General features: G+C 64.2%; 2 protein-coding genes across 4 annotated transcripts; one reads left to right on the forward strand and one right to left on the reverse strand.

Annotated features, from left to right (window-relative positions):
* Window positions 1–1,225: 1,225 nt before the first annotated feature.
* Gipc3 (GIPC PDZ domain containing family member 3) lies at window positions 1,226–8,240 on the forward strand. Of its 2 annotated transcripts, none has more exons than XM_052747018.1 (6): window positions 1,226–1,580; window positions 2,860–3,045; window positions 3,150–3,330; window positions 4,834–4,946; window positions 5,773–5,867; window positions 5,977–8,240. In XM_052747018.1, exons 1-6 carry the CDS (start codon window positions 1,401–1,403, stop codon window positions 8,057–8,059), a joined length of 2,838 nt encoding a protein of 945 aa, XP_052602978.1. In that variant the 5' UTR covers window positions 1,226–1,400; the 3' UTR covers window positions 8,060–8,240. The 2 variants fall into 2 exon arrangements, with proteins under 2 accessions (XP_052602978.1, XP_052602979.1); XM_052747019.1 differs by having other exon boundaries at window positions 5,773–5,854; window positions 5,977–6,244.
* Window positions 8,241–8,339: 99 nt separating this feature from the next.
* On the reverse strand, window positions 8,340–15,578 carry Tbxa2r (thromboxane A2 receptor). 2 transcript variants are annotated; one of them, XM_052747056.1, is made up of 3 exons: window positions 13,648–15,578; window positions 9,835–10,654; window positions 8,340–9,063 (listed from the first exon to the last, which is right to left on the reverse strand). In XM_052747056.1, the coding sequence occupies exons 2-3, from the start codon at window positions 10,603–10,605 to the stop codon at window positions 8,815–8,817; spliced, it is 1,020 nt and encodes a 339-aa protein (XP_052603016.1). In that variant the 5' UTR covers window positions 10,606–10,654; window positions 13,648–15,578; the 3' UTR covers window positions 8,340–8,814. The 2 variants fall into 2 exon arrangements, with proteins under 2 accessions (XP_052603016.1, XP_052603015.1); XM_052747055.1 differs by having other exon boundaries at window positions 13,603–15,578.
* Window positions 15,579–15,580: the final 2 nt, after the last annotated feature.

The following is a 15,580-nucleotide window of genomic DNA, read 5'->3' on the forward strand; positions in this document are numbered from 1 at the left end:
CTCTCTTCACGGCTGAGTAATACTCCAGTGTGTCCCTGGACTGTCCATGTGCCCCAGGCTGTGGTGAGTCACCCTGCGGAGGCCAGCCTGGGCCTGCTTCCTGGTTGACCATGCATTCAACTGTTCAGCTGCCGGATGTCGCAGAGAGCCGTCTCAGATAACTCTGGCTCGTCTGAGGAAGAGTCCTGCAGGGAGGGTCTCTCTTTAGTTACTGAGATAGTAAGAGTGTCTTTAAAAGCTTGCACAATTCAACACACGTGCACTGCCAATGAATGGTGCCCCCCCAAGTGTTCCAGCCCTCACCCCAGAACCGCCAGGCATGACCGTATTAGGAATTAGGGTGACGGTGGGTGTAATTAACTCCGATGAGGTCATGTTGGGGCAGAGCGGGCACTGTGCCAATAGAGTGTTCTTTCGAGAAAAGGAAAGTTGACACAGGCCTAGGGCTCCGCTGTGTGACGGACAGAGGCGGAGACTGAACAACAGGCCAGGACAGACGGGGACTGCCAGAGTCGGGGAAGGCCTCCCTGAGCTTGGGAGGAGGGGGGTACCCATGCCAGACCTCCACTTAAGAACTGAGGTGGGCTGGGTGGTGGTGGCGCACGCCTTTAATCCCAGCACTCGGGAGGCAGAGGCAGGTGGATTTCTGTGAGTTCGAGGCCAGCCTGGGCTACAGAGCGAGATCCAGGAAAGGCGCAAAGCTAAACAGAGAAACCCTGTCTCGAAAAAACAAAACAAACAAACAAACAAAAAGAACTGAGGTGGTGGGCTGGAGAGATGGCTCAGCGGTTAGAGCACTGGCTGCTCTTCCAAAGGTCCTGAGTTCAATTCCCAGCAACCACGTGGTGGCTCACAACCATCTGTAATGAGATCTGGTGCCCTTCTCTGTATACATAATAAATAAATAAATCTTTTAAAAAAAATAAATAAATAAATAAAAAACAACACTTATTAGAGGAGAGATTCGGAGGTACGGGCGGCAGGTGGTCTTTGGGATAAACAGGTGAGCAAGAACTCACTGGAAGCTCGGGGGACAGAGTCCCAGAGGAGGTCACAGCTTGTGCAGGGGCCCTGGGGCAGGGCAGGGAGGAAAGCAGCGAGGCTGAGCAGAGGGAGGGACGCGGGAGTGGACAGGCAGGGCGGGGGGGGGGGGGGGGGGAGTGCGGGGAGGGCGGGGGCGGGGCTCCCCAGGACCGCGCACAGCACCCGGAGCCGGGGTGGGGGGTGGGGGGGCTCCCCTTGTTGTTCGCGGGTCCCCGGGGAGCTGCGCGGCTGGTCCCCGCGCGGTTTCACCTTCCCCCTGGCGGCTCGGGTTCCCGGATCCGCTTACGCCCGGCTCAGCTGTCGCCGGGAGGGACAGCCAGGGCGGGAGGCGCGAGACGCGGCGGACCCCGCGCGCCATGGACAGCGCTGCGCCCCGCGAGCCCGGGGCCACCGAGCCCCCCGCCCGCGCGCGCCCGCGCCTGGTGTTCCGCACGCAGCTGGCGCACGGCAGCCCCACCGGCAGGATCGAGGGCTTCACCAACGTCCGCGAGCTGTACGCCAAGATCGCCGAGGCCTTCGGCATCGCGCCCACCGAGGTGAGGGCAGACCCCGGGCCCCACCCGGGACCCGTCTGCACGCCACGCGAAAAAACGGACGAGACAGTGGGAGTGGGGTTCCCACATCCGGCGAGGACCCGACCCAGGCGTCAGGGCGCCCTTGTGGCTGGTGGGTGGGATTCAATCAGCTCAGTTGGTAGAGTGCTTGTGGCTCAGTAGGTAGGGTGCTTGTGGCTCAGTAGATAGGGTGCTTGTGGCTCAGTAGGTAGGGTGCTTGTGGCTCGGTGGGTAGAGTGCTTGTGGCTCAGTGGGTAGGGTGCTTGTGGCTCGGTGGGTAGAGTGCTTGTGGCTCAGTAGGTAGGGTGCTTGTGGCTCAGTAGGTAGGGTGCTTGTGGCTCGGTGGGTAGATGGGTAGAGTGCAGGATAAACCAGGTGCAGTGGTGTAAGGCCTGTAACCACAGCACTGGGAAGGTGGAGGCAGGAGGATTGGGAGTTCAAGGTCAGCCATCCTCAGCTACATGGTAAACTAGAGGGTCAGCCTGGGCCACAAGAGACCCTGTCTCAAAAAACATCACTTTTGATTTCTTGAATTTAATTACATTTCTCTGTTGTTGTTCTTTTCTTCCTTCTTCCCTTTTTTTAATTTTGTTTTTCTGAGACAAGGTCTCACCCTAGAGCCCTGACTGTCCTGGATCTCGCTCTGTAGTCCAGGCTGGCCTCGAACTCACAGAGATCCCCCTGCCTCCGCCTCCCGAGTGCTGGGATTAAAGACGTACCCCACTACTTAGTGTGTTTTTAACTTATCACATGTGGGGACACCAGAGCACACACTGGAGGCTGGGGAACAGCTTGGGGGGTCAGTTCTCTCCTTCCGCCACGTAGGTCGTGGAGATCAGCCATCTTGCCGGCTCCCATTCCTTTGTTTAATTAGGAGAAGCTCTCACTTTGTAGCCCAGGCTGGCCTGGAACTCGCCCTGTAACCCAAGCTGGCTTCTAGCTTGCAGCATTCCCTTGCCTCAGCTCCCCAGCTTCTGGGGTTACACTGGTGAACCAGGATGCTTAGTCTTCTTTATTTGGGGGAAGCCTGAGACTGTCAGTCATCCTCCTGCCTCAGGCTCCTGGATGACAGACAGGCACCATGCCCACAGTCAGGCCTGGCCCCTTGTTCACAGGTGGGCAATGGGGGCCTCCGCTGTCCCGCGTGGGGCACAGGTGCCGCTGGCCTCCAGGGGGCGCCCGCAGAGACCGTCCACCTCAACAGGGTGCGCACAGGGTGGTCCCCCATGACTGATTCTGGGTCCCTCTCCTGTCCGGACAGATCCTGTTTTGCACCCTCAATAGTCACAAAGTGGACATGCAGAAGTTGCTGGGGGGACAGATCGGGCTGGAAGACTTCATCTTTGCGCACGTGCGTGGAGAGACCAAAGAGGTGGAGGTCACCAAAACGGAGGACGCTCTAGGACTGACCATCACAGACAACGGGGCGGGATACGCCTTCATCAAGGTACCTGTGTGGTGACCTGCCTAGGTGATTGGTGGGTCCAAGGCGACTCTGGGGCCCCAGGGAGGACGGCCCGGGCGTCCCCACTAGTGACTGATTCCCCACAGAGAATCAAGGAAGGCAGCATCATCAACAGGATCGAGGCAGTGTGTGTGGGGGACAGCATCGAGGCCATCAACGACCACTCCATCGTGGGCTGCCGACACTACGAGGTGGCCAAGATGCTGCGCGAGCTGCCCAAGTCCCAGCCCTTCACCCTGCGCCTGGTGCAGCCGCGGAGAGCCTTCGGTGAGGACGCTGCTCCGGCGTGCTCCCGGGCAGCGAGAGGCAGGAAGTGGATTTCTGAGACAGTCTCATAGCCCAGGCTACCCTCAAACTCAATCACGCGTAGCCAAGGATGACCCAGAACTCCTCATCCTGGCCTGGCTTGCGATGACTTCCAGTCAGCGTGCCAGGGATGCTCAGATGAGAGGAGGGCGGCTTCCGGGAGAGCTTCTCAGACTTGGCGATGCCAGCACTGTTCTGGGCTGTTGTCTGTGCAGTGTCCCAGGCCCTTGAGGGTGCTGAGCAGAGGCCTCGCTCCTTGTCAGGAGCACCGCAAGGCGGGACAGCCACAGAAGCTCCCGAACATCGCTCAGTTCACTTAGGGAAAAAAGACTAACACACCCTGGGGTTCTGGGCGGGGCTCCACCCTGACCACGCCCCCAGCCCCTCACCGGGGATTCTGGGCGGGGCTCCACCCTGACCACGCCCCCAGCCCCTCACTGGGGATTCTGGGCGGGGCTCCCCTGACCACGCCCCCAGCCCCTCACCGGGGATTCTGGGCGGGACTCCACCCTGACCACGCCCCCAGCCCCTCACCAGGGATTCTAGGCGGGGCTCCACCCTGACCACGCCCCTAGCCCCTCCCTGGGGATTCTAGGCGGGGCTCCACCCTGACCACGTCCCCAGCCCCTCACTGGGGGATTCTGGGCGGGGCTCCACCCTGACCACGCCCCCAGAGCCTCACTGGGGATTCTAGGCGGGGCTCCACCCTGACCACGCCCCAGCCCCTCACCGGGGATTCTGGGCGGGGCTCCACCCTGACCACGCCCCAGCCCCTCACCGGGGATTCTGGGCGGGGCTCCACCCTGACCACGCCCCAGCCCCTCACCGGGGATTCTGGGCGGGGGCTCCACCCTGACCACGCCCCCAGAGCCTCACTGGGGATTCTAGGCGGGGCTCCACCCTGACCACGCCCCAGCCCCTCACCGGGGATTCTGGGCGGGGCTCCACCCTGACCACGCCCCAGCCCCTCACCGGGGATTCTGGGCGGGGCTCCACCCTGACCATGCCCCCATGCCCCTCACTGGGGGATTCTGGGTGGGGCTCCACCCTGACCACGCCCCCAGCCCCTCACTGGGGATTCTAGGAGGAGCTCCACCCTGACCACGCCCCCAGCCCCTCACTGGGGATTCTGGGCGGGGCTCCACCCTGACCACGCCCCCAGACCCTCACTGGGGGATTCTAGGCGGGGCTCCACCCTGACCACGCCCCCAGCCCTCACTGGGGATTCTAGGCGGGGCTCCACCCTGACCACGCCCCCATCCCTCACTGGGGATTCTAGGCGGGGCTCCACCCTGACCACGCCCCCACCCCCTAGTCCTTGCACAGCCTCAGGAGACCGAGGCAGGCAAGCCCTGAGTTCGAGGTCGGCCTGGGCTATAGAGCAAAGACCCTGTTTGCAAAAGAGAACATGAAAAACAATCCACACAAAACCGAACGCGCCTGTCTCTGCTTTGTCCCCTCCAGATATGATCGGCCAGAGGAGCAGGAGCAGCAAGTGTCCTGTGGAAGCCAAAGTGAGCAGCGGGAGGGAGACGCTGCGCCTGCGCGCTGGGGGCGCTGCCACCGTGGAGGAAGCGGTGAGTGAGTTCGGGGCCGCGAAGAGTCACAACCTGGAGATGTACAATTAACACCCTGTGGAGCCCAGAGTGCTGATGGTGGCCTAGGACTGTCGTCCCAGAACTCGGGAGGGTGAGGCAGGAGGATGGCCAGCCTGAGCTTCAGAGCAGGACCCTGTTCTCAGAGCCTCAGTTTCCCAGCTCGTGCAATGGGTACGGGTCGGTTCCAGGGTTCCAGGGTGCCTCCTGTTCCTGACTCAATTATAAAATGAGCTTATTGCGTCATTACGTCTTGCCTGTGGTGTGTGGAGGGCAGAGGACGCTTGGGGGTCCAGTTCTCCCCTCCTCCTTTACGGGGTCCTGGGGGCTGAACCGAGGTCCTAGAGAGTTGTCCTTGTGTTTTCACACGAGTGTCTTTACCCCTCATCCCCTCATCGCCTCTCCCCCTCCACCCAGACCTCCTCCTCTGCTCACCTCTCTTTAATGACTCATGAGTTGCTTCAGGGGCCCCAGAGCTGCCACCGCTTAAGAAAGTATCGCCCTCCCCATCACCTGTCTATCACTCCTGGGGGCGGGTCCCGCAGCCCCTGCCCCTCACCTGTCTATCACTCCTGGGGGCGGGCACCCAGCCCCTCCCCGTCACCTGTCTATCACTCCTGGGGGCGGGTCGCCCATCCCCTCCCCATCACCTGTCTATCACTCCTGGGGGCGGGTCGCCCAGCCCCTCCCCGTCACCTGTCTATCACTCCTGGGGGCGGGTCCCGCAGCCCCTGCCCCTCACCTGTCTATCACTCCTGGGGGCGGGGCCTGCCGCCTGTCACTCACCCGGCCACTCACCTGTCCGCAGCCCAGCGACGTGGAGGCGGCGGCGGCGCGCCGCGTGGACGACCTGCTGGAGAGCTACATGGGCATCCGGGACCCCGAGCTGGGTAAGCGGCGCGGGTAAGCGCAGGGTCCCGGGGCGGGCGGGGCGGGCGCACACGCGCGAGCTCACCCGGTCGCCCGTCCATCCCGCCCCTCCGTGCGTCCGTCTGTCTGTCTGCTCCCGCAGCGGCCGCCGTGGTGGAGACTGCGCGGAGCTCGGCGGGAGCCCAGGCCTTCGCGCGCGGCCTGGACGCGGTTCTGGGCGAGTTCGCCTTCCCGGACGAGTTCGTGGTGGAGGTGTGGGCGGCCATCGGCGAGGCCCGCGACGCCTGTGGCTAGCGTGTGCGGGGGTCCGCAGCCCCGGGCCCAGCCCCCTGCCGCAGCGCCGCTCCAGAACCCAGGACAGCCCCGAGACCCGGCCCAGTTCTGGGACCCAGGCCCACCCCAAGGCCCAGCCCCGCTCTAGAACCAGACCCAGTTCCGTAACCCAGGTCAGGTCCGAGGCCCAGCCCAGGTCTGGCACCCAGGTCAGCTCTGAGACCCAGCTGGAACCCCAGCCGGACTCTGGAACCCAGTTCAAGCCCGTGGCCGGGTCCAGCTCTAGAATCGAGCCCAGTTCTGTAACCCAGGCCCACCCTGAGGCCCAGCCCAGCTCTGAGGTCCAGCCAGAATCCCAGCCCGGTTCTGGAACCCAGGTCGTCTCTGAGATCCAGACAGACTGTAGAACCCAGTCTAGTCCTGGGACGCGGCCTGGTCCTAGAACCCAAGGCAACCCTGAATTTCAGGTTGGCTCTAGAACACAGGGCAGCCCTGAGGCCGAGCCCTGTTCTAGAACCCACCCTGAATCTGCACTACAGCCTAGGCCTAGAACCCAGGCTGGCTCTGAGGCTAGACCCAGTTCTAGAGCCCAGGGTAGTTCGGAAGCCCACGCCAGGCCGGAGACCAAGCCCGCTTCTAGAACACATACAGGCCGTGAGGGTGAGCTTGGTTCTAGAACTCAGGCCCACCCAGATGGGAAGCCTGGCTCTGGAGCCCAGCCAGGGCTGAGGTCCAGCCCCCGTGCTGGAGCCCAGGTCATGGCTGACCCTCAGCCAGCCTCCAGAGTCCAGCCAGGTCCTGCCCCGCAGCCACACTCCAGACCCCAGAGGGACGTTAAGGCGCCGCTAGGCCCAGAGCGCCATCCCAGCTCTGACACGGTCTCCACCAGGGCCCAGCCCTCTCCAGCCGTCTGGAGTGGCTCGGGAGGACCAGCTGACGGGCCCCAGGCCAGGTCCACTAGCCAGCCCTCCTTCGTACCCCGGTCCCGCGCGGGCCACGCTGCCGCAGGCTCCAGACTCAGACCCCAGCCCTGCCCCCCGGCCCTGCCCCCCAGCGCCTCCGGGGACCCTGCACCCCAAGCCGGCCCCGGTGCTGAGCCCGAGCCTGCGGCCCAGCCGAGGGCCGGAAGCCGGCCTGCTGTGGCACCGGGGCCGCACTCCCAGACGCCCTCCGCTTCCGCAGCGAGGCCCGGCTGCGGGATGTCGCCGGGCGCCCAGCCCTCCTTACCCAGAAGAAGGCATGCAGGCCCCGGGACACAGGCTGACTCGGGGACCCAGACAGACTTCCACGCCGGGCCCAGCTCCGGAGCCCACGCGGGTCAAGCCTGGCATGGAGGGTCTCAGCCCCGGCCCCCGGCCGAGGAGGAACCCGGTTCCAGATCCCCGTCTAGTTCTGAGGGCAGACCGGGTGCGGGCTCCCGGAAGCAGCACCTGATGCCCGCTGGAGCCAGCTGTGACCCCCAGCTCGACACAGGACGGCGGCTTGGCTCCGGAGCCCACTTGGCCTCTAGAACCCAGTTCGTTCCTCAGGCTCCAGCACGCGCCGAAGCCCAGGCCAGCAGGGCCAGAGCCCAGGCAGGCCCCAGCCCGGAAGGCTGCCTCCTCAGCTCTAGAGACAGAGACGGCCGCCACCCACAGACCCCGGGCCTCGAGCCTAGAACGCAGCCTGACCCCCCGGCGGGACCTGGGTCTCCAAGCCCACCACCCCCAAGAGCCTCCACCCCTGCTCCGAGCAAGTTCCCTGGGCCTAGGCCTCAAGATGGAAGCCAGGCCACAGCCCGCCCCGGGCCAGGTCCCCCAGCCTCCCACCTGGGCCCCAGGTCACAAGTCCCCGCCACCCCCCAGAAGCCAGACCTTTCACCCAAGCCCCAGCTGGGACCCCGGAAGTCCATGCCCCCCACCATAAGGGTCACTCCTAGCCCCTCCCCTGGGCCCCTCCCGCACCAGGGGTAGCTGTCTTGTCCCCTGGGCTCTGGTGACTATTGCCACCACTGGCCTGGTGACCCCGTCCCAGCAGGAGGGTAAGATGGTGGAAACTGAGACTTGGGTTTCGGGAGCCTGGCTGAGAACCCCGAGTAAGAGGATCCGGCCGCGGGGACCTCGGCAGTGAATAAAGGAGCCCTGAGTTCCCACAGCCCTCACTTTGAGTGGTTTGCATGGAGCTGTGGGGCAGGGGGGCGAACGGGTCCACGGTTGCTAAGCTGAGCGCCTGCTGTGTACCCCCGACGCTCCGGCTGGTCAATCATTTATTGAGCGAGTGCCTTGGGCAGCTGTGGGGGAGGGAGGCTCGTAAACACCGGAGTAAACATCGGGGAGGTTGGTGACTCCAGACTTGGCCTGGGGACCCGACGGAGGCTTCCAACACCCAAGGTCGATGACCCCCGAGCCAGGTGTCTCAGATCCAGGCTTTGGCAAGGTTGGGGACGCCCCCACTCTGGGCTCCGGGTCTCAGCTGGTTCCCTGGATCCTCAGGTTGACCTGAGCGTAACCCCAGCTTCCCATATGTGACCCAAGCACCCCCTGGACTGGGAGGAGTCTGGGCGTTCAGGGAGGGCGTCCCTCGCATCAAGGAGGTGTCTTGGGGTTCAGAGGAGTCAACCCTTTGTCGATGGCTCCCCTCCTTTAGTCCACAAAGCACTCGGGCTCCTGGGATGGGACCCGGGCCTGTGGCAGTCACCGAGGGCATGAGGTTTGGGTGGCACTGTCCTTCAGGGCCCATTGAGTGAGGCCTGGGCTGGGGGTGGGTGCAGGGACAGGGCCCGGTGCCGGGAACTGAGCCGTGGGTGCAGGCGTCGAAGCACCGACCGGCGAAACAGGATGTAGACCCAGGGGTCCAAGATCTGGTTCCATGTGGCCACACGCAGGTAAATGAGCAGCTGGTGTTCCGTGGCCCGTGACAGCTGCCCGGAGGGGCTCATGACGGGTGGTGTCTGCAGCAAGGTCTGTGCGATGAAGACCTGCAGGAGCAGAGGGTTGTGCTGTGTGACCTTGGGGGAGTGGGACAACCTCTCTGAGCTGCTGCTGCTGGGCCCAGGAAGGAGTACAGGCTTTTGGCTCATGCCCTAGCGGGACTGAGGTAGAGAAAGTAAACTTGGGGATCAAGGCAGCAATCCACCCTGAGCCAGGCTCTAGCCTTCTTTTGTTCACTTTTCGAGGCAAGGGTCTCACTCTGTAGACCAGGCCGGCCTTGAACTCAGAGATCCACCTGCCTCAGCCTCCCGAGGGCTGGGATTAAAGGCCTGCGCCACCACGTTTTATTTTTGGACAGAGTCTGGCCCAGTTGCCCAGGCTGGCCTGAGTCTGAGTCCTGAGTGCCTGGGCCACACCTAAGCCCTCCAGGCCCAGAGCTGGGTCTGCTTGTGTTGGGGAAGCCTGTATTCAGTCGGCACATAATAAATGTCTGCTGAAGGAAGAGAGGGAGGAGGAGGAGGAGGAGGAGCAGGAGAGAAGAAAGAAAGGCCTTGTGCCCACGTTAAACAGTCCTCCGGGCCGCCGGGCACCCGGGGGACGCGGCGGACATCGAGCGGCCCCCCATGCTATCTAGGATGCTTTCCATGCATCCTCCAAAGTCCTGCTCCGGAAGGCCCGGACCTAGAAACATTTCCCGTGAGCCTCTGCAGCTCCTAGAAGCCCGGAGGCTGTGGACCGAGGGCTCCCTCCCCGCCGTGGCCCGCCGTGGCCCGCCGTGGCCGTGCGGAAGCGGGGGCTCTGGCGCCGCCGACACTCACCAGCAGCGGCATCCAGCACACGGTGGCCACCACCATGATGCCCACCAGCTGCACCATCATCTCCACCTCGCAGTCCCGCGGGCGCTGGCGCGCAGCCTCGCGGCCGTGGTAGACGCGGCAGAGCGTGGCCACGCTCACGGTGTTGAGCAGGAAGGACAGGCCCACGGACACGCCGCCCAGCAGCGCGAACAGCAGGCCGAAGGCCACGTCGCCGCGCCGCGGCCCGAGCGTCAGGAAGCACCAGGAGCCGGGGTACTGCACGGTGTAGCGGCCGAGCCCCAGCAGCGGCAGCAGCCCCAGCGCCAGGGCCGCCAGCCACACCAGCGCCACCGTGGCCCAGGCGCGGCGCCACGTGGCCGGCGGGCGCCGGAAGGGCCGCGTGATGCCCACGTAGCGCTCCGAGGCCATGGCGGCGCCCAGGAGCAGCGGGCACAGCCCGAAGAACACCATGGCCACCCCCATGAAGTGGCAGAGGCGGCAGCCGGGGTCGGCGGCCTGCCAGGCGAAGAGCACCGCGTGCCGCGACACCACGATGGCCCCGGTGACCAGCAGCCCCAGGAAGTCGGTGAGGACCAGGCCGCACAGCAGGGTGAGGAAGGACGAGCGCGGCGACGGCGCCCCGGCCAGCACGCTCAGGGCCAGCAGGTTGGACCCCAGGCCCAGCACGCAGAAGGACGCGGCGAACCAGGGCGACGCGATCAGGTGCCGCTCCTGCAGCGTGATGTTCATCGGCCGGAAGCAGGGCCCCGGGGAGCTGCCGTTGGCCCACATGGCGCCCGAGCCTGCGGCGATGCGGGGGTCACCACCCCATCGGGCTCACCTGCAGAGACAGCGAGGGCTTGTGGTGAACTCCTATGCAGCCCTCCACGCCCCAGGAGCACATACCCTTTCTTTTTTTTTTTTTTGGTTTTTCGAGACAGGGTTTCTCTGTGTAGCTTTGCGCCTTTCCTGGAACTCACTTGGTAGACCAGGCTGGCCTCGAACTCACAGAGATCCACCTGCCTCTGCCTCCCGAGTGCTGGGATTAAAGGCGTGCGCCACCACCGCCCGGCTACATACCCTTTCTTAAGTCTGCATCCTCGTCCCTCCTGAGTAGGTGGGACGCGCGCGCTGCAGCCCTGGGTTTGAGTTCTGGTCCCTGCATTCACAGGGTGGCCTCGGCTTCCCCATCGTCACCCCTCCATCGTTCCGGCCTGGTTTGGTACCTGTCCCTGACGCCCGCTCACCGGACCGGCCCTCACCGGTCCTCCCTTCTCACGTCACTTTTATAATAAGAAACGAACCCAGAAGTTCTTGTTCCATTTTGGGAACAAAAAAAAAAAAACAAACCCAGAGCCCGTCGGGGACACATCCCCGGGGACGACTCCTGCGAGGAGGGACGCAGCGGCCCCGTTGGGCCACATCACAGGACCGAGGCTGTCGAAACGGGAGGCTGTTCAACAGTCAGATCCCTCGCAGCACCGGGGAGCCGGAGGCAGGAGGATGGCTGTGAGTGTCAGCTACACAGATTAAAACCAAACGGAGACCAGAGACAGGTGGGCAGTGCCTAATGTCACAGTGTTCCTGCACGGCCCGGGCCGGGAAGCAACTCACAGTGGTCCTCCTGCCTCAGCTTTCTGGAGCGAACCATGTTTGGCCTGTTTTCTTCATTTCTTTTACATTATTCACTTACACATGGGCGTGAGCAAGGCGCACAGCCAGCCCGCCCAGGGCACGCGGAGGTCAGAGGGCAGCCTGCCGGACCCGGTTCTCTCCTCTTACCATGTGGGGCTCGGGGGCTGGACTCAAGTCCTCAGGCTCGGCTGCAGTTACCCTCACCCCGACCGCAGCGCCACCCCTGGCGCCCTCTCTCCTCCCTCCCCCCTCCAGCCCGTCCCCTCCCCGGGAGCTCTAGGGTTTTAACGTTGGTCATCCAGGGTTCTGGCCGCGCCTGTTCTTGACCCGCGTCCCCGCAGAGCCCGTGTCCCCGCAGAGCCCGTGTCCCCGCAGAGCCCGTGTCCCCGCAGAGCCCGTGTCCCCTCGTTAAGCCAGCGGATGCTGAGAACAGTGATCTCTTTCTCTACTCCTGGCACAGCACACAGTAGGTGCTCAATTCACGCAGCCCAGAATGCGTCAGCTCCCCTGCCCCACCGCCCCAGACCACCGACGGCATGGGCCTTCCTGGGCCTGCACCATCCGGAGGAGAAACTGAGGCTCAGCGGGATGGAGGAGGGGGACAGGCTGGTCTCTCTCCGTGGCCGCCCCCTGACGGCGTCGCCCTGGCACTGGGCACATACTTGAGTGTCTGTGCTAGGTCCCCTAGAACCCCGGCGCTCCCCCTCCAAGACGCCTTTGCTTCCTCAGCCCCTCCTCTGTCCCAGTCTTTGGCCCCGCCTCGCACTGGGTCCCCACAGCCACTGTGCCCCAGGGCAGGCCAGCCGACCAAGGATGGACGGCGGTGTCCAGTCTCCCTGCTGTCACTGCTCCCTCCCCTGGGGTTCAGGTGATAATGGCTGGCTCAAGTTGCCAGGCCAGACCCCAGGCCGGGCCTGGCAGCCTCCCGTGCTGGCCAGCAGCCCGGGCTGTGTGGTGGGGGAGATGGCTCAGCGTCTGTGCCTCGTCAGATTCCACAGCCTCAGGGCAGGAGCTCTGGGCCTGGGAGCCTTGCTGTTGCGTCGACTGGGCTAGCCTGGAACTCACGGAGATCCATGCCTCCTCCAGCTCCTGCTGGGATGACAGGCACAGGCACAGGCCGCAGCACCTGGATTAGGGTTCTAGAATTCTCCTGAGCTCCCACCCCGACCCCCAGTGTGCTGGGGAGCCTAGAATCCTCCCGTCCTGAGTCCTGGGGTGTGGGGTGGCTCTGCGTTCCTAAGCTCTGTCCCTGCTTTTGGGGGGGCGGGCAGTGGTGTTCTGTCAGCGATGGGGCCTCGCCCTTGTTACATGTGTGCCCTGGGGCTCTGGTCCCTGTTCCTTGAGGCCCAGGCACCGGTGGCGGCGGTCCAGCCTCGAGGAATGTGGTGTGTGGCTGGGCTCTGAGCGCCAGGCCCCTCCTCCTCCTCCTCCGCTCAGCTCATCCATCCCCCTAGGCCTTCCCCACGGGGCCCCAGGGCAGCCTGGGCCCTCGAGCCTCCACCGCCACTGTAGGCAGCCTTAGTTTCCCCGGTACAAAGAATCTGCACCCCTGTGGCTCTCTGCTTACACCTGGTGTCCAGAGCTCCTGAGACAGCCTCTTGACCCCGTCTGCTCCCAGAGAGGGTTCTGGGAGAGCTCTGCCAGCACCCCAGACACCTGGTGTGGATGCCCACACCCTCACAGACCCTCAGGGCTCACCACAGGCTGTTCCTCTCCCTCCCACAGGGCCGGGCCACTTCCTGTTTGTGCTGAAGCCCCGGGGTGCAGGTATTATCCCTGACGTGGGGCCTGACGGAGGCTCGGCCTGGGCCTCAGTTTCCTGGTGTGTTCAATGGAGATGAGGCCTGAGCTCTGAGCTGAGTCTATGCATGTCCCCGTGCGCGTGTACACACACACACACACACACACACACACACACACACACACACACACACACGCACACACCCCGAGTCACCCCAGCTCCATCCCACCTGAGCGTCTTGAACTGGCCCGGTCCAGACACAGGGAACCAGGATACCCATGTGCTACCAAGGGAACTACACTTGTCCAGGCTAGACCACCTGAGTAAAGGCCACACCCCATCCCCTCACCCCAGGGGACACTCAGCAGAGTGGTTGGTGGGTGCAGGCTCCCCAGGTACCATGCAGAGCTCACCTGGGGAGTGGGTGTGGAGTCTCCTTAGGGAGGGGAGGGACTCACCCACGGGTCAGTACCAGGTGTCGCTGTGGTGTCCCAGAAGCAGGGCAGCCAGCGCCTCTGTGCTTTCCCAGGTCGGGCAGAGAGAGGAGGGAGCAAAGATCTCTGGGGAAACCGAGTCACAGGCCGAGGACAGGCCCCAACAGAGGCCCTGGGTAGATGGCTTAGCACTGGGGACCCCCAGGGGCACGGGACTCGGGGATGTGACAGTGAGGCTGTCTCCCGCCCCGCCCTGTCTCCATCTGTCTTTCTGCCTGTCTGTCTCTCGACAGCCCCGCCCCCTGAGCTGGCCTCGCCCCGCGGCCCGGTGCCGGGCTAGCGTGGGAGCCCGGCAGGGCACAAGGGTGACAGACTTTGGTTGTTGACAGGCCAGAGACCCCGGGCCCGTGTGGGAAGAACCGGCCAGATGGGGCTGGTCCTGGCAAGGCAGCAGCGGCCGGTTGGACTTCCGGGGGCCTCGGGGGCCACAGGGCTGGAGGGGGCGATGGGGGAGGGGCACAGAGGGGGAGACCAGATGCCAGGCTGCCCCCACAGCAATGGAGCAGTCCCGTGGACCCTTTCCCCGCAGCCTCACGCACGAAGCCCTGAGGGCTGCTGGGGGCTGTGTTGTCCTGTGAGCTGTGGCCCGAGGGGACATCTGGGCCAGGAGGCAGTCTTGGGCCTCTCTGCCTCGGTTCACACCCTGGAACAGGACAGATCCTGGTGGGGAACAGGATGCCTGGCCTGGCCGTGACCCCAACCCACCCAGTTCCAGTCTGTCCAGGGTCAACCAGACTCCTGTCAGCAGCAGGAAGCCCCCTCCCTCTGGGCCGCCCCCTCTTCCGGCCTCACTCCTGGGGGCCTCCTCACTGATGCATATTCAGCCCTGAACTCTAACTTGCCCCTTCTCTGGTCAGGCGCCGGCCCCAAGGTCATTGTGGAGCTCCTTTCTGGGGTTCTCTCCCACCGGACCTGCCCTTGCCACCGCAGTTCCTGTGGCCAGGGCAGCTGGGCCAGAGCAGAGTCCTCGGCGTCCCCAAGTTTGGTGGGAATCAACGCTGTGGGCAGAGGTGTAGGCCTGGGGTTTGTGGGACGGATTTGTGGCGTTCCTCCGGTCTGGCAGGAGTGTTGGGTGGGAGTGTGATGCCCTGTGGAGTTGTGGAAGAGGCTTTGAGGCCGTGCTCCCCGTGGGTCGGGGATGGGCATGGGGGTAGCTGCTGTCCTCTTCCTCTGGACATGTCTGGCCTAGAGAATCAGGCAATGATCAAAGGACATGCAGCTGGGCTGTGTCCCTTCTGCAATGGAGGTGACAGAGCTTGGTATGTATGGGGAAACTGAGGCAGAGATGAGATGCAAAGACCACACATGGCTCTTGGCCACACACAGCGCTCAAGGCCGGGAGCAGGCTGCAGCTGGGGGTGGATGTGGGCGGCCAGGCTCAGGATGTACCCCCTGTGGCTGTGGCTTCCGCCAAGGCCGGGGCCAGGCTGGGGGTGCCTATTCTTAGCTCTGGACACAGGCAAAGGAAGGAAAGGCTGGAGCGGGAGCTGCAGACAATTTCTGGGACATCAGGGCACCCGTGGGGACAGTCTGCATCCTCGCCAGGCTCACTCGCTGGCTACGGCTCCCCAGTGCCCCAGGGGTCCGGTTCCCTGGGCTGGACCTCCTACCAAGTGTCTTCTGCTCGCCCCCTCTGGGCACCTCAGGGTCTCCCAAGGCCAGGACCCTGCTGGACTGTGCACACACGAGATCCAGCAGGCCAGAGATGCCCCCGGGTAGGTGGGAGGGAAACTGCCCCCTTCTGGCCCAGGTAGAGAAACTGAGGCCCCGCACGCTGTGCACTGTGCACACACCCAAGGAACTCCTAAGGTCAAATGCTCCCGGCTCTGCCCAACTCAGCCCTGAGCGGGGCCCTTGGGGACCGAGTGCCCGTGGGTGCTGCACCACGGGGGGGGGG

This window comes from Peromyscus californicus, unplaced genomic scaffold (genome assembly GCF_007827085.1).
Source record: "Peromyscus californicus insignis strain IS unplaced genomic scaffold, ASM782708v3 Scaffold_1__1_contigs__length_55948999, whole genome shotgun sequence".
Lineage (NCBI taxonomy): Eukaryota > Metazoa > Chordata > Mammalia > Rodentia > Cricetidae > Peromyscus > Peromyscus californicus.

Excerpts from the sequence above, each read along its gene's own strand:
- Gipc3 (XM_052747018.1), top strand. The coding sequence starts at position 1,401 with ATGGACAGCGCTGCGCCCCGCGAGCCCGGGGCCACCGAGCCCCCCGCC. Across the intron at positions 3,331-4,833 it reads GCAGCCGCGGAGAGCCTTCG|ATATGATCGGCCAGAGGAGC; the intron begins GTGAGGACGCTG and ends TGTCCCCTCCAG. Across the intron at positions 4,947-5,772 it reads CTGCCACCGTGGAGGAAGCG|CCCAGCGACGTGGAGGCGGC; the intron begins GTGAGTGAGTTC and ends ACCTGTCCGCAG.
- Tbxa2r (XM_052747056.1), bottom strand. The coding sequence starts at position 10,605 with ATGTGGGCCAACGGCAGCTCCCCGGGGCCCTGCTTCCGGCCGATGAAC. Across the intron at positions 9,064-9,834 it reads TGTGCTGGATGCCGCTGCTG|GTCTTCATCGCACAGACCTT; the intron begins GTGAGTGTCGGC and ends CTGCTCCTGCAG.